A 24,080-nucleotide genomic window follows, 5' to 3' on the forward strand; every position below is an offset into this window, starting at 1 on the left:
TGTGGGGCAAGGAAAATCAGAAATTTCTTTGGCCTTGCAACTTCAGTGCTCTCTCTTTAGCATAGACCCATGGTCATTGACTCAAAGTCTTGTGTTGCACAGTCAAGGTGAATTAAGTACTCTTGTTCGTTTCAGCTATATCAACTCAAGAAATGCTAATAAACAATAACAATAAACCATTCAACATATCAGTCTGTTGAAGGCTCTAATTTTTTTTATTTCATATCATATTTTTATAATTCTCTCATATGTTAAATTAAAATTATATTAGAAGTTCATAGCCCCTCTAGTTGGAACAAACATTCTCATTTCAAGACCAAAAATCATTTATTCATCATGCTATTGTTTGAGAAAATAATAGTCTATTTGACTGACCGGGTAGTATTTTTTTTTTAAGCCTTTTTGGTCTTATAAGTGTGAATGGAGAAATAGTACTTGATTGATTCCCCTATATTATTGTGCAAGACAAGAGAGAGAATCAATGGTCATGGGTCTATTCTAGCATAAGGTAGTCAACTCTTCAAAAGGAGAATTATTAACTTGTAGTTTCTTTATTATCGTAATCAACTTTGATCCGTAACAATTCTGGTCTGGCGACTCAGTTGATCAGTTAAAAATCTTTTTCTTTAAGATAGTAGATAATTATTATTCTATGTTACTTTTTGACCGAGGCAAAATCATTAGCAATAATATCAGCAATACAAGATGCTAAGTGCAAAAAACATAAATGGAGTAGCACATTAAAGTTGGTTAAGTTGCAAACACTAACAGCTTGTTTGGAACGTAAGAAATAGTGGCGAAAGAAAGACAAGCGAGAGAGATTGAGAAGAAATGCTCCACTTCTTCTGTTTGGCATTGCAGAGAAATGGAGAAGAGAGATCAAATTGATGTAGGGCCCACACAATTTATCTTCTCTTTAATGATGAGAAGCCCACACAATTTATCTTCTCTATATATTTTTTAGGATTTCTCTTTTTTTTTTTTTTACGTTTTCTCTTGAGAAAAAAATTATTATATTAAACTAATGTAATTAATAATTATTAGAATAAATTAAAGCTCAATATAAAATATTGCAGTTTTTTTAGTAGTATAAGGAGATAGCTTAATTAAATAAAAATAAATTAAATTTGACATAAAATGAATTGAAAATAATAATTTTTTAGTTAAGGGTGTTATTGTCATTTCAAAAACACAATAAACTTCTCTCTCTTCTATTTCTCTCTCTTCTCATTCTCTTATATCAAACAACGCATCAAATCTCTTCTATTTCTTACATTTTTCTCTCTTCTCATACTCTCTCTTACTTATTTCTCTCTTCACAACTTCTCTTCTTAACCAAACACATCCTAAGTGAAAATAAAATATATTTTTTTTTGGATAATAAACAATTTATGTGAGTAGGGTCTCAGAAGCAGCCCTCAAAAGCGCTGATAGTGTATTTACATTGTCCACCAATGAGATCCTCATACTGACAGCAGAGTTGAACACACACTATCAATTTCTTACCAGCTGGATCAACCTTCCGGAAAAATAAAAAACAAAGTTGAATTACAATCAATGGTGACTACCTAATTAAAACATCAACTGCTACATAACATGGATTAACATGAGGAATAACCAAATTAACTTTTGGTTGGCTACCTTCTTTTATCGTAAGTTCTTAACTCAAGTTGGAGACATGACAGCCTTATCAATCGGAAGGATATTCTGTTAACCTCTTGTCAAATAAAAATCGTAAAACCAATAAATTTGGTTCATGTTCAAGTCAAATTAAACATTTAAGAAAATACTAAATATCTGCTGCTAAATCGTACTATCATGAATTGACATAAGGAAAAACACATAACAGGACACAAATAAATAAACTCAAACTTGAAAGCCACATGAGGAACTGCTGCAGTATTTTCTTCATGAAAACTGGAATCAGGACAAAGGAGGAATTGCTATATCAGCAGCAATCCCTCGAAACATCAACAACACACCCTTCATTGTTGGCCTGAGAAAAGGTAACAGAACGCAAATAAATAAACTCAAACTTGAAAGCCACATGAGGAACTGCTGCAGTATTTTCTTCACGAAAACTGGAATCAGGACAAAGGAGGAATTGCTATATCGGCAGCAATCCCTCGGAATATCAACAACACACCCTTCATTGTTGGCCTGAGAAAAGGTTCTTGGACACATCAAAGGGTCACCTTAACCATATTTTCCATGACATTATTATCAATAACTTCCCAAGGGACAAGCTTATTTAGCTTGCCTGCAACAATGTAAATATAAGCCCAACCAGAGAGAAGAATCTCCTCAGGTTCCAACACATTAACATCTAGGTTTCTTCTGCAGCATTACCCTACTTTTTCTACATAGTATAACAAGCTCTAAATTTTAGGGACCATCCATGTATACTTCTTCTAGACCACCGTTGAGGAATACTTTTTTAACAATTAACATCCAACAGATGTAGGGGCCAATCAGCACTTAGCAGCAAGAGATAAAAGGATTCGTGTTTAATTTTGCAATAGAGGCAAATGTCTCTGAGTAGTCTGTGTCATAGGTCTGAGTGAAACCCTTGGCCATCTAGCGAGCCTTATACCTTTCAACTGATCTGTATGAATAATACTTCACAGTAGACACCCACTTACATCGCACGGATTCTTTCCATTCGGTAATAAAATTATGTAAGAGTCATGGATGCTCCAACAAAATCATGGATTCTCCAACAGTACCTGTTATAGATTGACAGTGTAAAAAGTTATACAATTGATCTATTTGCACTCTAAAATCAATATATTTTATAGTTTCATCGACAAGCTGCAGTTCGGTCATTGGTTGACTAACTAACTAACTCCATAATGATTGGTTCCTAACATATCAACCAATCCAATATAAGTATACTCAAACTTTTAAATGAAAAAGTAAAATCTAAGAGATTTATGTACTCAAAATAGAAATAGAAACAATTTGAAATCTCAATACAAGTTTCATGTATACAAAAGAAAAAGAAGACAGAATAATAAATTACTGAATAAGGAAATTGTGGTCTTGTATCTCGTACCCAGTGTTTTCAGTTCCAACTGATGTCATTATCTTCTCAATCCTCGCTATGATTAAAGTTGGCTAAAACGACAAACTTAAATTGAATGTGAGTTTACATCGCATCAGCAACATTTTAAAGTCAGTGGAAAATTGCATCACTAACATGAATGTATTTTGATATACCTTTCAACTATGTTGCATCAAGATTGCATTGTGACCAAAGTTATGGCTGCATGGTTGAAAAATTTAGTGGCATTACATGAAGACTAGACTTGATGTCCTCTTACCTTGTTGAGGTAATGAGGTTGAAGCAAAAGAAAATATCTCGTTGTATGCATTTTGAGAAAGAAAATAAAGTTAGTTTCTAAGAACTACCTTGCATAATTCAACAAGTATTCGATGTACATGATTGACTGCTAGATCTAAGAGAACCATCTAGACAAGCAAAAGTTTCTCAGCATAAATCACGTTGTGCATGGAGCAACAGAGATTAACCTCACACTTAAAGGAAGCATTAGTTATGTGCTAAAATCACATTCACTACACAACTGCTGAGCTATGTTGTGTGTGTAGGTGGGTAGACACGTCTGTGTTAGAGAGAGAGAATCCTAACCAGACAAACTCCAAAGCTCCAATGACAGAAAAGTAACAGAGGCTCGGATTCAAAAAAAAAAATGTAGCACATTTGTTTTCAAAACAATAAAACAAACATGTTATAAGTTATTTTCTAGCATTCCACATTACGGGCAGCTAACTGTCTAAGACAAAGAATGAGTGTAAATTATTGCATTAGCTGGCCAGATTCGAGGATGACTGAAGGAAACTACTAAAACCAGATGTTTTGTTTAACATCACAAGCAGAAGCTACTTAAGTTCACACTATAAAATTACATTACCAAGATACAATAGTATGTAATGACATGAAATATAGATCATGTATTGCATTTCAAATTTCTTCACATCTCCAATAGCTGAACCTCTTAATAAAGACACGAGAGACATGTATGTTATGTTGTATAGTCAAATAAACAATTAAACACAACACATACCAGACTATATTAACATTGGTAGTTTTCCCTTCCCTATGGATGATATGTTGATTGTTGATGACTGGCCAGGAGATTATATTAGTCTTTGCTTCCTTGATCTGTCATGAATAAAACTATTTTTATAGCTGAATCTCGTATGCTTTGCTAAAACTAGTGACAATTTTCAATTTATACACTAGATACTCACTGATATTTCATCATATAATGAGAGACCGCAGATCAAGGCTCACACGGTCTAATTTGTTATTAAACCATACACTACCAGGTATAATTTGTTGTTAAGCATACACTACCACGTGAGAATTCACCACCAAACCTACCATTACTACCATTGAACTTTTTTATAGTACACACTACTCACCTTCTGAGCACAGCTTAGCATGTTTTCTATTATTGTCAGGTAGAAAAAAATGGAAGAGGGTAACTATTTATACAAATGATTTCCAAAAGAATCCTCTAATAATATTATGGTAAGAAGCAGATATATAACACATAAATCTCATTAGGGAAATGTTAATCAATGCCCCAGGGCACTGGTTAAGGAATTATAAAAGGAAATGTTTTCTTGAAAATTGTGTATTTTACTTTTTGAAACTTGAAAAAGTGATGTCTTTAATGCTCGCTGTTTTTTCTTTCCACTTATAACTGCTTAACTAGTGCCCCGGGGGCACTGGTTAACATGACCTATCACATTATATATTGAGTATTGAGAGTCAACGAAATGTCAAAACATAACTTCTTTGAATTCCAGAGGTGTTTTATTACATGGAACCTATATAATTCTATAAAATTAATTCCATCTTTACATCACTGTTAGTATCTATAACAGGCGTCCAATTTAGAAGACAAAACAAAGGGAAAATTAGCCATCCAATAACATGCATTGCCCTCTTCAATATAACCAAGCAAGTTACTTGGCCTCTTGTTCCAAAACTGGAATTTTCTTCCATGTTTCTTCCAATCCACTTGATTGCAACGGTGGCAATGAAAACATGCTAACTGTCGAGCTTCCACTTCTAATTTCCTTCAAAACATGCAAAGCTGATACGGTGCTCTTCATATAAAGGCTCTCCATGTACTCAATCTCCTCTAATTCCTTAGGAATCAGCAAACCATCACTCTCGGTGGTGGTTGAAGTTGAAGGATCACATCCTTCAGCTTCAGGGATTATCTCACCAACAGCTGGAGGAACATTCACAGGAAAAAGGTAGTCCAGCATTGTTTCACACTCCTTTACAAGCTTGTAGAGCATATCGGTGGTAAAGAAAGGTTGTTGCAAGACCTTCTGAATGAAGGGCAAGCGAATGAGGGCACCAGTTCTCTTGTCATACTTTTTCAGTATTTTCACTAGCCCTGTGGAAGGAAAAGTGAGGTGATAGTTAGATACACTCGATGTAGTTGATTAAAAAAAATGAAAACACCATAGGGAATTCTTCATTTGATGTTCAAGACGACCAATTTTAGGCAAATTACAGCAGTGTCTCTGTACAAAGGCAATTGATCTAAAACTCCTGTTTTCAATTGGCAGTGGTTGGTTTATAGGAGAATCACATGTTATCTATAGGAGAATACTAAAATGTGCTGGCAATGGAAACACAGATTAAAACCAATTATGTGCCGGCTAAGGAAACACAAGTAAAAAACAATTATGTAAAGGAAAAGACTAATCATCAAACTGAAAATACCTTAAATAACTTAATATTTTAATACTTCTTTTTTTAGATAATACTACTTTATGTGTAATTAGATGTTGTTTGAAAGTCCTCTTAGAATACACAAAGATCTTCACTTGTATTCCACTCCACGTGCTTTTGTAACATTTTCAAACTAGAATCACTTTAGAGTAAACAAATAAAAAGAGTGAAGCTCCCCTGTTAAATTGTTTAAGCTTTTTCAAATAATGTGACTTTTCTACAATATAAAGAGTGAATAAGAATATTTAAAAAGATTGGCATCGTGACATTGAGATTGAGGACATACTATTCTTAGGGCTTTACCAAGTAGATAAAAGAGCAAGAAGCAATAATAGAGGAATCAAAAAAGGCAGAATATTAAATTTCACAAAATGAATATGTCCAAAGTAGATTCTTTTTCCAAAAATAGCATATGCTTTGTTTGGTCCTACTAACTTATCCAGAAGAATTCTCAGGACCAACCAATGGACAATTTTGATTGGAAATGAATCCTATTCCATCTAATTACTTTTGACTTTTCCATTTTATTTAGATTTGCTATATAATTCTGAAAGGGACCTACTTTGGGCCATTTTCTACCATGTAACAAGTTGCAAATTTGATTATTGCATTTCAATATCAACAGAAAGAAAGAAAAAAAAACAAATTCATGTATGAAAAACTTGTATTGTAAGGTTGAGAAATCACCTGTGTAATTCAGGGCACTGTAATTCTCCAGCAAGACCATCTCTCCATGGAAATCCACAATTTCCTTGCGAATTTTCATCATCTCTTCGCTATAATCCTTCACTTTAGCAACCCTATCTTGCAACTCCTACATATTAATTTCAACCATAAATAAATGTTCAAAATGGCTTAAAAATTACTAATTTCATCATTTATATATATATAAACTTGTGAGTCTAATTGTCCCGTGAGCATAGCTTAGTTGCTAGGGACAATGCATATGGAGATGTTTGGGTATGAAACTCGAATTAAAAAAAACTAATTTAAAATTAAAATTCAATTTATTTATCTAAGAATGATTACCTTGAGTCTAATAATGTACTCTTCTTCTTTCTCAACGAAGAAGTTATTGAATTTCTCGAGTTCATTCTCCAACAAGTTTCTGAAGTCACTTTCCTCCTTAGACATTTCTCCGGCGTCGGCGTTGCCGGAATCAACTTTAAGACGTTTCACAGGACGGTCATCGGCGGAGGCGGATGCGGGTTCTAAGCTCTTAAGCTTCTTCTTGAGTTCTTTGTAGGAGAGAAACTTGTCGCGCCATTCTGGTAAAGTTTTTTCGATCTGGCTGCTTAAACTCTTACCGAATTTCATGGCTCAGAGAACACAAAAAATAATGAAATTGAAATTGAATTTCAATGTGAAGAAAACGGAGAAGAGAATGAGCGTGTTTGGGAGGGGAGGAAAAGTGAGAAAGGAGAGAGTAATATAACGGTTAAGATGGAAAGGAATATTCGAGGGTATTGTTGGAATATCCTTTAATTAAATACAGTAGTAGAGTATATTTTCGGTTTTATACCTCCCTCCAACTCTCTCTCTCTCTCTCTCTCTCTCATCATCTACTATGCATACCAAGAAAATAAGAAGTGGTTGCTGTGTTGAAAAATAAATAAATAATTCTTTTTTGGTCAAGGAAAAATATATATTAAGTGACGTTCATTTGAAATAAAATCTTTTAACTAAAACTACACTCATTTTGAAACTGATGAAATACTATTTAATGTTATATTTAATTTGATATCTGATTTAAATGCTGACTAATTTGATCGATCAAATCTCATTATCTATTTACTGGTCAAATCTCGTTATTCACTTAGGTCAAATCTCATTATCCACTTGAAGATAATCCTATTAAATTAGTATCGAAGGAAATCTAACCGAAACACACTTGAATATTAAAACCGCTAAATTAACTAAAATGAGTTCATGTTAGTATTAATTTACTTTTTCTTTTACCTTTTTTTTATTAGTTCTTGTAAGTGTGTTCAAATCTTTCTATCTAAAACCTTGTGACCATACAAGAGTTTTTGGTTGAATTGCATGATATTATTTTAAAAAATTTTATTTACTGGTTTATATCTTTTTCTGGAATATTTAGTTATTGATTTATCCTTTAAAAAAATTATTGATTTTTAATTACTATATGAATTACTTCTACGTTATTATCATATTCCTTCTTGCGTCAAAAGAAAGTTATTATTCTTCGTTTTAGTAAAAAGAAAAGGAAAATGCTAACCGGTGTTTCCGGGACACTGGTTAAGGATAATAAAAAGGAAAGTTATTGAATGAAAATTGTTTGATTAATCCATAAATAAGTCAACAAAACTTCATTTTATGATAAAAATTTCCTTTTTTTTGCATGTTTAACCGGTGTCCGAGGGCACCGGTTAGCATGACCCAAAAGAAAATAATATTTGGTACCAATGTTACATTAATGATAATTTATGGACATATTGAATAATGTCAATTAGATAAAAATGAAAAGAAAAAATCATTCTTTTTTTTTATTTACAATGATACAATCCTACCCTTAGGCGCTGTATTTGGTAACAACAAAAATCTAGTTTATAGTTTGTTTAATTAATTTATAAACTTGTTGGATTAAAATTTGACGTCTTTGGTAACAAACTTTTTTCGTGAGCTTATAGCTTCTTATAATTTCTTCCAATTTTAACTTTCTTAATTTAATTTTACTATTTTTAAATTAAAAAAAAAAAAAAAAAAAAACCACCCACGTTTTAAGGCTTACAGCAACCATGCTCACGGCTTACTAGTCACTACATGAATGGTACTATAGTTTTCTATATTCAGTTGTTAACTTTTTTTTATGAGCTTGCTTGTAGTTCATATAATATTTTTTTTAAACAAGGTAATTCATATAATATTTAATGTTAAATGAAATATATAATAAATAATAAATAAATAGTGAAACAAGTTTGGTTAAATAAAATTCGTCAAAAAATAAAAATTTATCGAATAAGAAAATGTCAATTGAATTCATAAAGCACATTTATCAGTTTGATGATGAAAATATTTTCAAATAAATCTGAATATCTAGAAAAAATACATTAAGTAAAAAACTTTACATATATAATTTATAAAAAATAAAAAATAAACAAACATATCTTTTTATGTCATTTTATATTTATCAGCTACTTCGACATCTAACTTTACCAAACACTTTAATTTTAATAAGCTAGATTTTTCAATTATAAGCTATCAGCTATCAGACATCAGCTAAAGTTAGCTTTTTAATTATCGGCTAGCTTATAGCTTATTTTTACTAAACATAGCCCAAATTGATTAAAATTATGATTTTTCATAATTAATATGTTGGACAATATCTGTTACAGTATTTTTTTTTTTTAATGGTGGACTGTATCTATTTTCAAATGAGTCAAAGTTGAGATAAATAAATGATAATTACTTCCTCCATTCCTTTTTAAGTGTCACTTTTGAAGAAATTTTTTGTTCCTATTTAACCGTCACTTTCAAAGTTCAATGCATCATTATATGTTGTTTTACCAATATTATCCTTTGTTATTTATTGCGAAGAGAGAAATATATAAAATGATATGTTAAATTAATAAGATCATTATAGTAAAAGTATAACTTATTGCATCAAAAGTAGAAACAATTATTGATTGCAGATAAGTTATACTAAGAATATCAACAAGTAGAATTTCTTTTTTTGGTACAACAAGTAGAATTTTTCTTTTCCATACTATGAGCATTTTTTTTTTCCAGTAGTTTAGTGGTTAGAATTCTCCTTTTTCAAAAAGAAGAAGTGGAGTGTCCGGAGTTCGAACCCCGGCCCCTGTATATAGCTGCATACTATGAGCATTTCTTATATTGTTCTAACTTAATCAATTTAAATTTATTTTATCAAAAAAAACATAAAAATCTTTAAATAAATAATTCATACTCTTTGTAAAAAAAATATTTTATCAAAAAACATAAAAATCTTTAAATAAGTAATTCATACTTGTTGTAAAAAAAAAAAAAAAATTATCAAAGTAAAAAAAAAAAGCAACATATTTGAGTTTAGCAATTTGGGTTAGATTCTCATAACGAAATAAAATCTATGTTTAAATTTCGATTGAAAAATATATTCATGTTTAATATTTGACAATGACATCAGTTGTTGGATAGAGTTAAGCGATATTCTCTTTGGTGGCTAAAAGCTAACAATGTTGTTTTTGTTTTTGGCTCTCAATTGTGGTGGTCGAGTCCTCTTACCTGTTTGGGACTGGCCTAATTTTGTTTGACTCTGTATATTTGTAAATACTTTGGACATTCTTAGTACATCTTGTACTAGGAAGAGTTCGTGATTTGTTAATATAAGTTCCATTTTTCTTGTTCAAAAAAAAAAAAATTGACGATGACTCAAAATGATTTACCTTCAATTGAAAAAACTTATAAAAATGGAAGAAAAAACCTATTAATTCGTTAACAACTAATTCAGCTATAATATATTTTTAGAGGAATTCATCTATAATCTAAAAATATAAAGTAAAGAGAAAAAGTAACTGTTGCTAGATTATTTAATTATTTTTAAATAAATAATCACTACTTTTTTTTACTAAAATAAATAATCATCAAAAACTATTTTATTTTTTTTAAATGTCGACATGAGATAATTTAGATGTATAAATTAATTAGCGACATGTGTTTTTTTTTTTTGAAGAAAAAATTAGTGACATGTGGTTTGAAAGGCTTATTTTTGAAGTGATTAATTAGTGGTATAATTCCAGGGCATGTGGAATATCCATAGTTGTGACCACGACATGTGTGTCAGGATAAAATAAAATAAGAAAAAGAAAGCAAGAATATCTGCGGAATGCTACTTGGCTTGCGGTGATAAATCAAATTGAATAAATGTTGTCTACCTGTCCCCTTGCTACTGGCTTTGTATTAACTAACTAAAATCAGCATCTTTGAATGGGATATTCTTCGAATGTGCTTCCATTTTTTCATAAATATGGTTTGCAATATTTAAAAATATATATATTGCCATGCAAACATGTCTCGGACACATGTTAAGAATTTTGCAAATGATTTATTAAAAAATTTAATCATCAGGGCTCTGCCCCCTTTTTTTTACCAAAAAAAAATTAATCATCAATTTAAAAGAAAAAATTACACAATTTTCTAATACATATATACTTTTTATTTTTGGAATTCTAACATGTACCATAAAAACACATGTTAGCATTTCTCAAAAGATAAGTACATTCAAAATGTTGTCCCAATCTCCGGTTATGGTTAGAATAACATTCCCACGTGTCTTTCATGTTTTCAGGTTCATCAAAGCTGTGCCTTGGTGTTTAAAGAAAAAGCGGCTTAACTTCTTACTACTATTATTAAGGAACATGAGATCTTCCGCTACACTCGTATAGGGAAGAGGATGTATGTTTAAATAGGTTGGTCAATTTTGGTCTTATCCTTTCATTTTCTTCTTTATCTTTATGTTAGATTTACCTAATTTTATCATGCAGGAGTACACTAGGAATCGGTTGAACAAACTCAGGTATTTATCACCTCTCGAAAATGTCTTTGGCCTAGTCCACATTTTCTTTCTTATACTTATTTTCTTTCGGATAATATAATTTGTATGTTGCTTCTTGCATGACTTTTGGTTTAAAAAAAATGATCCAATCGATTTTGACATAAAAAGAGAGACAATATATAACTCAAGCATCTCCTAATAGAGGAGATTATAATTTTGTCCTTAATTGAAAATTACTATTATTTACTTACAATATTTAAATATCATTCATTTATTTACCAAAATTAATTGAAAAAATATTTGACTGACAATTTTACAGCTACATTTTATTTTATAATTTTTCTAAATATTTTTTGGATAAAATTATATGAGCTTATAGTTCTATATGATTGACTATTCTATACAATCAAAGAGATAAACTAAATGTTCCATATATGGATAATACTTGTAAGTTGTATCTCATGTGAGAGAATTTGTTGCTCTACATGGAAGCTAATATTCACTTCATAAAATAAGTATATTTCTTAACACAATGAAATGTTACTTTTCTAAAGATTTTCATTTTAAGAAAGAACAGTGTATCAATTTAAATTTAATGGGCTCGAACCCACAACCTCATGAGTTTAAAATCTATCTTTTTACGATTAGACTAAACTCTTGGAGTTAGTAATAAATATCATTTAAGTGTCACGTGTCGACCATTGTGTGCGTCACGTCAGTGAAGACTAAGTCAAAAATGATCTTGGGGGTCAAAACTTCCAAAAATCCAATACATAGGGGGCTATTTTGTACTTTAATTAGTTAGGGGGCCAAAATCGCAACTTTTGAAAAGATAGGGGCCAAAAGTGCAATTAAACATAATGGATATCATAATTCAAATGTACACAACTCTTGATAAAGTCTTTGAAAAATATATTATAGGCTTATTCAATCACCTGATCCCTTAACTTAATTGATTATCTCAATTTGGTCCCCTAACATAATTTGTACCAATTTGCCCCCTATGTTTTGCTTCGTTACTTGTTTTAGTCCTTTATGTTTGTTTCTCTACAAAAAACTTTAACTTATGTACCAATTTGGTCCCCCTATGTTTTGCTCCATTACTAGTTTTAGTCCTTTCTGTTAACGTTTTTTTGGAGAGAAACTAACAAAAATGACTAAAACTAGTAACGGGGCAAAACATAGATCAAATTGGTACAAATTATAGTTAGAGGACTAAATTGAGACAATCAATTAAGTTAAGAGATCGGATGATTGAATAAGCCTATATTATAAATAACCTGTAACTTAACGCCTAACATTTTAGGAATGACAAGAGTTTACAAAATTGTTCAATATTCATATTTGCACATTAGTTTGATTATCGCTCAAAGGGCTATTGTCGTACACAACAAACCTCGGATGAATTGTGGGAAATTCAGTTTTTCTGGATGACGGTGTTTATTCTATACCATGAATTTAGAATAGTCTCTCAATGTATTAAAATTTTAAAATAATTCATGATTTTGTACTTTGTAAGTCATAGCAGTCTCTAAACTGACAATAAATAAGTATATTAAAGGACTAATATGACAATATTAATAAAGTATTTTAGTGTTAAAGACTATTTTGACTAACGAAATAACAATTTAAAATTTTGATTCATTGTAGAACTATTTTAACTACACATGTATCAAATATCTAAATCCGTCTTTGTCTATAATTGGTTTTGCGATCTCATAAGATACAAGAATTAAGAATAATTTCAGCAACAGCAGAATGTCAGTATAGGCACAAGGAGACGATCCAAAATAAAATTGCTTCGTAGCGGATCCACATTGACAACGTAACATGACTGATGATTTACGAAGGGTGCAAAAAATAAGTTTTACATATTTAATACAAATATTAGCAGGAATTGAGCAAAAAAGTTTTACATAATTAATACAAACATTATCCCAAGTTTCATTTTCCACTGTGTCTTGAAGAGGGGAAATCAAGGAGAGATAAAAGAAATGATGGTTTGAATGGAAAATTGGAGTATTTGTTGCGTCAAAGAAAAAGAAGAAGATATCAAAAGAAGGGGTGCACGCTGAGTAAAAAGTCTCAAACAATCATTTTCTTATCATTTTAAAAGCCCAATAACTATACAAATTAATTTCTAACAATTCTATAAATAAAATGATCATTCTAGAATATTACTAATATTTTTTTTTTTGAGGGAAGAATATTACTAATATTTTTGAAATTGTAAAATAAAAGTAATAAAATAATAAAAATTGCTATACCACTGTACCCAAAAAAAAAACAATCTATACCACATTCATTCGAAAGAAAATCCTAATACATACATGTATACACATTTATAATATGTTCAAGATCATTATTTATAATCCTTAAAAAAATATAATTTTAACAAAACATTAATAAAACATGAATTTTTAGCGACAAAAACATAAAAATTGATATTTAATATTTTGTTGAAAAATTCTAATTTTTTTTTTTAGAAGAGGTTCTTATAATTTTCTAAAAATTCTAGTTAAAATTCATTCAAAGTTTTAAATGATACAATGAGTTGACTGAAAAATATGAATTAAAAGTGGTGATGAAAAAATTTAGGGGACTAAACACCGAAGAAATTTTTTAAGGGACAAACAAAAAGTATGAATATTTATAGACTTAAAACATATTTAACATTTTTAATTATTCTTGAACTAAAGCTAGTATTTTATTCGTAAGTAAAATAAAATAAGTTAGTGTGTGTATTTAATAGAGTCAAGTATTGGTATTAAACTAAAATAAATTAAGCAGGCGCGTATAATTAATAAATGGGGTGTGTATAGAATAGAAGTGAAGAGCTAGCCTATGTTTTACCTGCACTTGCTTCCATTCACAATTGGCATCTTCACAAGTTGTCAATTACATTTTTTATTTTTTACAGAATAAATAACACTTTCTAACATGGAGATTTACAAGAAAATGTGTATATGTCGGTTGCCAAAGGTGTTAAGTGTGACAAACCTAACCAAGTGTGCAAGTTGTTAAAGAGCTTATAAACGTGGGCTCAAGCAAGCAAATCACGTGTGATATAGGAAGTTGACACCCTTTTGTTAAAAGAAGGATACACCTAGGTACAAGCAAAGTCACTTGTGATATAAGAAATGAGAAATGATATTTGAATATTCATTTTGTGACAACTTTTGCAACAACTTTCTCTCACATACTCACATTACTTTTTACTTTATCTCTCTATTGCTTTGGTTCGTGCAAATACTAATATTTTCTTTGTAAATTATGGTTGTCCCAAAAGTTATCAACCAAATGGTTGTTCAAATAACACTCCTCATAAGAAATTGACACCCTTTTGTTAAAAAAAGGATACACAGGCACAACGGCAAAATTTGTATCCACGATTATCTATCCAAACTAACATTGATTTGACAAGTTTTTCCTGCTTTGATTGAGTTTGATATGAATTTAAATTGTCTCCAAATTCGTATATACAAGCTCGTTTTGCAGAATTTATAAGGAGTACATTATTACCACTTTATTGCTCCTTTTATATATAAAAATAAAAACTCACAATCAGACACGGAGTTAGAGTGTATATGGCAGATGAAACTCACTCGAGTTCTCTCTTCTCCTTAACCATAGTCATCGATCTCCATCATCTCACACCATCAACCAATGAAATGTCAAAATGAGCATGTCGCTGGAAATGTTAGAGTGGACCTATTGTTGGATGTGTACAACTTTTCGCTAGGGGGTGGAAACAATTCTTTATTTGTTAAAAAAAATTGATTCACTGCGGGGACAAAGATGAGGTGAGGATACCTAAACCCGTCGGGATGATAATGAGATTCAATTTTTCATCCTCGTTAGGTATGAGTAGGGTAACAAATAAGTATATGAAAGTCGGAATTGAACACAAAGAAGGTAAAATTCGTCCCGACTCTACCCTATTACCAAGCCTAATGTACCCAATCAAATTTTGATTATTCATTGCTTTTTCTCTCCAACATGGGAATGACTACAACTCTTTTGGTTCATGTTGATGACAAATATTATGTTGATGGAACTGTTTTAGCAGAATTTGATCGCATCAAGGCACAACTTCAAGATCATGGATTTGGGAATTCTTAAGTATTTTCTTGGTTTAGAGGTTGCATGTTCTAAGCAAAGTATTTTCATCTCATGGATTTGGGAATTCTCAAAGTAATTTCGTGGTTATTTTGCTATTAAGGGGATGGTAGTCCAACTGATTTTAGCTGGTTAAAGTTAAGGGGTTTAAGGTCTTTGGTTTAAACTCGAACAATGAGTAAATATTTAATCTAACAACTAAATACTAATATATGTTATTAGTTAAAATGTTTGACTAGCTATTAAGAAAAAAGAAACAGACATTAACCAACCAATTGAACTCAAGTGGTTAACAAACTTCACAAAATAACTAATGAATTGTTAGGAGAACTAAGTTCAATTTTTAGATGGAATAATTTTTGTTCAAACCTGAGGGTTTAAAGCAAGCTTCCAGTTAAATAGTTTACCCTCCATCTCTAACTAATCCGATAATTAGATTCACTGAATCATCAGGATCTAGCTATTTTATCTTCCCTTTATATATACATTGTACTTGCTCATAATGTCATGAGTTATACTCCTTTATCTCAATTAAAAGACATGCAGTGCACTTTGTATGAACTTTGACAATATTTGTTTACATTCTTTTAAAGGTGTCCATGTTTTTTAAGTTAATTGATCGGGCAGACATGAATCTACAATTACAATTACAGCTTAAAAGAGATTTTTAAAAAATTAATAAATACGTTATACTTATACAATATGGTAGAAATGATGGAAACCCACCCATTACATGTAGACTTATAGTCTACAAACTTATTTTTTTCTCCCAAATAATGAACTTGATAAAAGAGAGATTAAATTAATTAACACGTGAATACTATATAATATAGAGATCAATAAGTAACGACTATTTTAAAGAAAAAAGCTGTTATCAATATCATCCCCTTGCTTAATATTGTTAATTGATGGGCTAGGACAGTTCTTGTCATTAAGAAGTTCCTCTATCATTTGAAGTGCAATTCTATCTTCTTCATCAATCTCTCCTCGCACAATTTCCTCTTCGGTTGCGACCGCCGATGAAGGTGCCACACTACTACTGCTACTACCACTATCTTGGGTTACACTCATCTTTTTCCCAAGCTGAACAGTCATAACCCAATTTGATTCAGAACACTTCCCAGCACGCTTTTGCCACACACCAATGTGAGAGTTCTCTGTGTCAAGCCTTAAACAAGTCATGGAAGGAGATGGTACCTTGCTACATTTTCGAAGTTTTGCATGTAAAATTTCTTCTAGATCCTTTGAAGTTGAAGGTTTGTTCTCATTACTTGTAATGCTTTTTGGATCACCTTCAGAAGTTTGTGTTATTGGGAAATTTGTTTTGGCATTTCTACCACTCATTAAAATCGCAGCTTGATCATATGCTCTTGCTGCTTCTTCTGCTGTTTCAAATGTTCCTAGCCACACCCTTCTCTTCCTATTTCAAATCAAATAATTACAAACTTAATAAATTACATACAAAACAACACTAGTAAAAAAAAAAAAGACCAACAAAATTACCAAGAAAAACTATATATTTGTCTATAATTCTATCCCTAAGTGCTAGGGATCAATTTCCATTCTTTTCACTTGGATCCTCTAGGGTTAGGTTTTACCTTGCAACAAGCCGTTAGATTAATGGATCTCTCTTAATATAATGACATATACAAATAGCTATCATGCCGCCACACCATGAAAGCACACCATAGAGGGTCCATTGAAGGACTATATTATATATGTGCACATCATTTTGAATTTGACAAAATTAACCATAATTTTCTTGATTTGGACAAACTGATATTAGTTAAACAAAAAAACATGCACTGTATAGATGAATGTGTACGTTGATGTGACTAATGAAAAATATATGTAACTAGATTAGATTGGAATGGAAAGAAAAGAAACTTACAAAAGTGGGTGACGAATCTCTGAAACCCAAGAACCCCAATGTCGTTGCCTGACACCTCTGAACTTCTTTGATTGAACCATGATTGCAAAGTGGGTTGTTGTGCACTGCAAAGAGATATGGAAGGACAAAGTTCAGAGGGAACAGAATAGTTAGATATAAAGGGATGGAGGCAAGTGACTGATTAAGTGTACGTACACTGTCGGCGATCGAACTAAAAGATTAACTCAAAGTTTAGCCAGTACAACAAACTATTAAACGTTTTCACCTAAACAAGTACCCTATCAAATAAATGTTGTGCTTAACTTTGTTGCGCAGTCGTTGGAACTAGCTAGTTTTTCTTCCTTTTATGATATAACTGTTTGTATTTTTACTTTCTTATATATATTGTTGTGCTTGTGCATGTCGAATAGTGAAAGTGATGTGACTTCACTGGAATTCTATTACATGCCATTATTAGGTGGAGTCACTTGAAAAATGTCACTCGGTTGTTGGGGCCTTGAGGGCTAGCTTTGTTAATGAGGTTTGTATAATTCAAAATGGTTGATGAAGCTATTTAAGTGCATGTGGTGCATAATTCGTAATAAAATTAACCTATGAACTATGAAGTCAGTCACAACTTTCTATTATACTACCTTTTGTGTAAAGTGAAATTTAAATGTGAGCGCCTTTTTAATTTATTTCTAACGTTGGTATCATAAAAGGTTTGTAGATCTGGAAATGCCTAAGTTGGTGAAGCTATATACATTAAGTTTGTAGAGGTTAATCAATGTTTGATCCCCACATAACACATTTTTATACAAGAGGAAAGAACTTCAAAACTAAACATGCTAGTAGAGATTGGTACTCATGTAATCCGTAAAAAAAGACTCAAGTTTGTGAGTGAGGATATTATATATAGAAGTGACGGATTAAGAAATTTCGATATGTGGAGACAACATCATATGCTATAAAATGTTTATATAAAAAATATTTCAAAGTTCGGTAAAAAAATATATTTCAATGCATTTAAGATCAAATAATTTTATAATTATTGCTACGTAAAAAATTAGACATTATTACAAAAAACATACTATATACATTAAGTTTGTAGAGGTTAACCAATGTTTAATCCCCACATAACACATTTTTATACAAGGGGAAAGAACTTCAAAGCTAAACATGCTAGTAGAAATTGATACTCTTATAATCCGTAAAAAAAGACTCAAGTTTATTAGTGAGGATATTATATATGGAAGTGACGGATCCAGAAATTTTGATATGTGGAGACAACATCATATGCTATAAAATGTTTATAAAAAAATATTTCAATGTTCGGTAAAAAAAAAAATATTTCAATGCATTCAAGATCAAATAATTTTATAATTATCGCTACGTAAAAAATTAGACATTATTACAAAAAAACATACTATATACATTAAGTTTGTAGAGGTTAACCAATGTTTGATCCCCACTAGGCATGGCAATGGGGCGGGGAGGGGACGAGTTTTGCCTTCCCCATCCCAATCCCCTACTCCCATATATTTATCCGTTACCCTACCCATATCCAACGAGGATGAGAAATTGAATCCCATCCCCAATGGGTTCGGGTATTCCCGCCCCATCCCAAGCCCGCAGTGAATCAATTTTTTTTTTAATAAAAAAAAGTTTTTTTTAAGCTTCAATGATAATTTTGTATTGTATTATCCAAAAATTTGCGTTCATTTTAACATTTCCTTACCGAATAATTCAGTTTCTCCTTTAACTATCAATAAAAGTTCTTATATCATGCCAATTATCAAACCAAATAACATAACATATCTTTATCAACTCCTTACAAAAAAAAAAAAAAAAAATATGGTCTTCCTACATTCGGGTAGGGTTTGGGTATGGGTTCGGGGTGGGTACATATATCCGCGTTACCCGCCCCGTACCCGTATTTTGAAATTGGGGAAAACCCAAACCCATACAAAAACCCAGTCAAATCGGGGTTGATTTGGGTGGGTACCCATGGGCACAGGTTTTGTTGTCATGCCTAATCCCCACATAACACATTTTTATACAAGGGGAAAGAACTTCAAAGCTAAACATGCTAGTAGAGATTGGTACTCTTGTAATCCGTAAAAAAAGACTCAAGTTTGTGAGTGAGGATATTATATATAGAAGTGACGGATCCAGAAATTTTGATATGTGGAGACAACATCATATGCAATAAAATGTTTATATAAAAAATATTTCAATGTTGGGTAAAAAAAAATATTTGAATGCATTTAGGATCAAATAATTTTATAATTATCGCTACTTAAAAAATTAGACATTATTAAAAAAAACATACTATATTACATCAAGACATTCAACACACAAAATCATCTTTGGATTATATTTCTCCACGACTATTCATATTTTAAAATTATTGTACGATCATTTTCATTTTTAACACTACCTAATATGTCTTTGTTTGGGTATATATAACCAAACAATTATTCAATAATGCACCTCTCGTACAGTTATGTATTTAATTCTTCACAAATAAAATTATTGAAATTTTTTTGGGGTCAAATTAACTTAATTTTTAGTGAGAACAAAAACAAAATTACTATAGAATTTCCAACAACATAAATATGTTGTGGGGGAAATTACACCCAATTAGTTATGTGTAGACCTGTCCTAAACTATAAGAGTAATGATATATAGACATTCTTAGATGACAATACACTCTCTGACACCCACACAAAAATTTGACACGTGGTTTTATTGACCCCACACAAACACACTTTCTCTTTCATCTCCTCTTCTCTCTTCTTAATGCATGAGGTGTACTAGAATGTACGAGAATAAAAAGTGTCTACGTAACATTTCTCAAACTACAAACATAGAATCAGGAAGAAAAAAACAAAGGGGTTTGGATTTTCGAACACTAAATTGAATTGTCTGTACGAACTACAACATAAAACCTAATTTAAAATAAGTGAAAGAGCTAATTTATCATGATGTTATATTTTTATTACTATATATCATGATTGTATGTACATTGTACTTTTTTTTTTATCGTTAATATAGGTTGGGTTAGAATTAACCTATGTGAATTAGAAACCCTTTTTCTTATTTTGCCTCTGTCTCTGTGTCTTCTACATATGCGCCTCCAACATCTCACACCGGTGATAATTAGGGTATCTATAAAAGAAAGGTGGGTAATTTACCTCAACCATTAAACATTAGCCATGCACATAAGCACATTTCACTGAACTATCTTGACCCCATCAATAAATTGTTCATTTTCATTTTCATTTTTTTTCTGAATCAGCAAAAATTTATTAAAAATCTGATCCCTGCACAAGACGAACAGAGACCGATGAAGTACAAACAAAAGGTGCCGTATATAAGCGGAACACCTATAAACAAAACATCAATAAAGACACCCCTACAATCAACACCCAAAAGGACATTATCCCTAAATTACCCACCATTCTTTAAAGATAATCTAAAAAAAACCCTTAAAATATCATCTTTTCCCGTCTGTCCTGTGTGTTTCTCCAATCTTTCATTATGATATGTTATGTTGAGGTTTTATTTTTATTTTTTATTCTTGTTCTATTTTCTTTTAAACGAATGTCTAACATGGACCCAATTTAGTAAATTTTAATAAAAATATTAATGTTCATTTTTTATTACTAAATTCGTTTTTTACTAAAAAGGTAAATGTTCATCTTTGAACCATTAGATGAGTGCAGATCCTATCCATTTAAGGAGAAAATGGCAATCAGACACGTGTTCTTTTTATAATGCAGCGGTTGTGTTGACGTTCTTATGTCTTTTTGAAAATTTACTAAATAAATATCTTTGAAAATAAGACAAGTTAATTTGAAAAGAAAATATATAATTGGGGTTACAATGATAATTTTGTAATTTAATCATATCCTATCACGTCATTACCAGAAGTTTATCAAACAAGAAACAATAATATTATCATGTTTGTTATCGTAAACAACATCAAACACATGATATGATAAACATTTATCATGTCTATATTCTATATATTTTTATCGAGAAATGATATTTGTACAATTAATTTGTGATAACTTTTGTACAACTTTCTCTCTCATACACACATGATGGTCTTATCCTCTCTCTTTCTTTTTCTCTCTCCATTGTTTTTGACCAATAAGAAGAGAGAAAAACAAGGTTGTCACTAAAGTTGTCATGGAATGGATGTACAAATATCATTGCTCATATTTATCCAACTTTATATTATATCTTATTTCAACACATCATATCCTCACCGCCGTAAATAATTCTCAAATTCATTTTTTTTTAAAAGAATTCTCATATTCATGTTTTTCTTATATTTAGGGATGGCAATTAGATTCAAATTCAATGGGTACCTGCAAAAAATACATGTAATGGGTAAGGTAAAACCATGCTTTCATAGACTCGAGCTTGGGTTTGGGTGATTACCTGCAGATTTAAATGGTTATGAATGTGGATAAGGGCACTATACTGCTCAACCCTACAACCTGCATATACTTATTTATATTATATATTAAATAATTTATTTATTTTTGGTGCACAATTATTTTATTTATTTTAATCATTTAAGCATAAACCTAAATCTAAAAGTTGCTTAATTACTACAATAACCGCTCCCTTTTTCTGGTGTACAATTTTTTAGGGATATTTTAGATGTTTTTTATTTGGCTAAGCACTACGATTTATACTATTTTATGAGTTGACTTGAATTTTTTAGACACTTAGGTGTAAATAATGATGGCGTGTATGGACACTTAGGTGTCTATAGGATATATGGAATGACATCAAAATTATTGCGCACGATGATACATGTTATTTTTTACGATAGTGAGTATGAAAAGGGGAACTATAGTAAAGTGTCTATTGAGTATCCATTGTCATCACTGCTTATATTATCCCATAATTTATCCGTCATTCATTGATGTGTAGCAAACAATACATGTTACTACTCTCTAACAATACCGTAAACTGAACGTGTTGATATCATTGGAGAGATGAAATTGTGGTGTGGTGTGTTCCACTGCCAGCAACATGCGGAAAACAATCCAATAATATCGTATTAGCCCCCCCGAGGGTTCCGCTGATCAATGACATCATCTTCATGATTCGAATTGACTTATGCGGAAAATGTGTGGCTGTGTTGAAAAGTATATGCATGCATTAAGACCGTACGTGATTTGTAGTTATATATTAGTTATGAACCTTTACTCCAAATCAAATTACACAAAAATGTGGACCAGATCTTCTATATTATCATCTCTTCCGTAATAGATTTTATCAAAGATCAATTTTGACAATAAACTCATAGCTATTATATGTGGTATATTTTGCCCTAATATTATTATATGTTAGTTATACTTTACATCAATCAAAGTTATGAGTTCATTGTGTCTTTATACTATTAAAATATTGTGAATCATCAAAAACCAGCGTGTGATTTTATTTTTGGATCAAATGATTATTTTAAAAATTGCCTATAAAAGAGACTGATTTCAAAATTTAGTTTCTATGTGATTGAAAAATAAGTGTGAGAAGTTTCAAAACATTTAGTAACAAAAGTAATGAATGACTGATGGTGCTTAATATCAATTTAATGTTTCTTAAGTAATTTATAATCGTAAACACCTTCAGATATTTTGTTATGAGTAAACTCCTTTAAATATGGCATACCAGGAGTACCATATATCTTGAAGCAGTTTTTTCATAGATGGGGGATCAAGGAAGCCGTAAGACACTATTACTGGAATAAGTTGAAATGATACATGTTAAAAAGATTTAATTTAAGATTAATATTACAGCCAAAAATTCTAAAATGTACTCACCAAAAGAAAATTGTCAGAAAATATTGTTTATATTAACCAAATTCAAAAATAAAATACAAATACATGGAATTCGATCTGTCAAGAGATATCAGTTTACTGTTTTGAAAATATTTACCGTCTCTCTGTGCATGTTTCCTTCATCTTGAATTATATAATTGCCCTTGATAATTTAACTATTATCTATTTATTTATGTAACGACCGTTTGATCATTTTTGTTAATTATATATGGGGTAACATCAACAAAAAAAATATCAACTTTCTTTACACTGTATTTACGTGACAGTTGAAGTTAGTTTGGTCAGCTTTAACTAACTTTAATAGCCCGAAAATTGTTTTCTCAGTTCAAATCATGACTTTTTAGTAAAATTCTTCAAATCAGACTTTGGAATAATATTATTTCACTATCTCAACTAACATAATAACGAAAACACAGGACGCCACAATTTGAAGAGTCTGGCTTTTACGTTGAAAAATGCTTTGGAAAATATGTTTAAACGTGAATCTTGCAGTGCAAACGTATACCAAACACGTACTACTTATTTACCAATTAATTATGGGCTAAACTCCAATATTTACGAAAGTGAACAAGCTATTGTATTCCTAGAGTGTGTTTGGATGAGGGAATGTTTTGAGGGAATTTCATTGTTTAGATAACAATTTGAAGAATTTTTAAAACGATGAAAATTTATGAAGTATTTTGTTCAAGTTAAATTTAAAGAATTTCAAATGACACCTAAAAGTTAAGAATTTCAAAATCCTTCACTGTTCTATTTTTTCAAATTTTGCATTTTGGTCCCCAAATTTCCCAAAATTTACAATTTGACCCCAATAAATTTTCAAAAATTGAAAATTGACCCCTAATTTTAATTTTAAAATTTGGCCCAAAAAACTTAAAATTTATAAAAATTGCCCAAAAATTATGATAATGAAATTTTTTATTACTCCATCCAAAC

At 30.8% G+C, this 24,080-nt stretch overlaps 2 protein-coding genes across 2 annotated transcripts; both read right to left on the minus strand.

Moving 5' to 3' along the window:
• Nucleotides 1–4,804: 4,804 nt before the first annotated feature.
• Nucleotides 4,805–7,327, minus strand: LOC11439227 (SPX domain-containing protein 1). The gene is made up of 3 exons (XM_003609287.3): nucleotides 6,809–7,327; nucleotides 6,467–6,593; nucleotides 4,805–5,438 (listed from the first exon to the last, which is right to left on the minus strand). The coding sequence occupies exons 1-3, from the start codon at nucleotides 7,094–7,096 to the stop codon at nucleotides 4,996–4,998; spliced, it is 858 nt and encodes a 285-aa protein (XP_003609335.1). The 5' UTR covers nucleotides 7,097–7,327; the 3' UTR covers nucleotides 4,805–4,995.
• Nucleotides 7,328–16,057: 8,730 nt separating this feature from the next.
• Nucleotides 16,058–17,554, minus strand: LOC11439229 (ethylene-responsive transcription factor WIN1). Its single transcript, XM_003609289.3, has 2 exons — nucleotides 17,302–17,554; nucleotides 16,058–16,830 (listed from the first exon to the last, which is right to left on the minus strand). Exons 1-2 carry the CDS (start codon nucleotides 17,379–17,381, stop codon nucleotides 16,266–16,268), a joined length of 645 nt encoding a protein of 214 aa, XP_003609337.1. The 5' UTR covers nucleotides 17,382–17,554; the 3' UTR covers nucleotides 16,058–16,265.
• Between the last annotated feature and the right edge of the window lie 6,526 nt (nucleotides 17,555–24,080).

This window comes from Medicago truncatula, chromosome 4 (genome assembly GCF_003473485.1).
Source record: "Medicago truncatula cultivar Jemalong A17 chromosome 4, MtrunA17r5.0-ANR, whole genome shotgun sequence".
Lineage (NCBI taxonomy): Eukaryota > Viridiplantae > Streptophyta > Magnoliopsida > Fabales > Fabaceae > Medicago > Medicago truncatula.

What these genes read in the sequence shown, in the direction of transcription:
- LOC11439229 (XM_003609289.3), bottom strand. Translation starts at nt 17,381, where the DNA reads ATGGTTCAATCAAAGAAGTTCAGAGGTGTCAGGCAACGACATTGGGGT. An exon ending in GAGATTCGTCACCCACTTTT is followed by an intron (nt 16,831 to 17,301) that starts GTAAGTTTCTTT and finishes GATTTGAAATAG; the next exon opens with GAAGAGAAGGGTGTGGCTAG.
- LOC11439227 (XM_003609287.3), bottom strand. Translation starts at nt 7,096, where the DNA reads ATGAAATTCGGTAAGAGTTTAAGCAGCCAGATCGAAAAAACTTTACCA. An exon ending in AGTACATTATTAGACTCAAG is followed by an intron (nt 6,594 to 6,808) that starts GTAATCATTCTT and finishes ATTAATATGTAG; the next exon opens with GAGTTGCAAGATAGGGTTGC. An exon ending in CAGTGCCCTGAATTACACAG is followed by an intron (nt 5,439 to 6,466) that starts GTGATTTCTCAA and finishes TTCCTTCCACAG; the next exon opens with GGCTAGTGAAAATACTGAAA.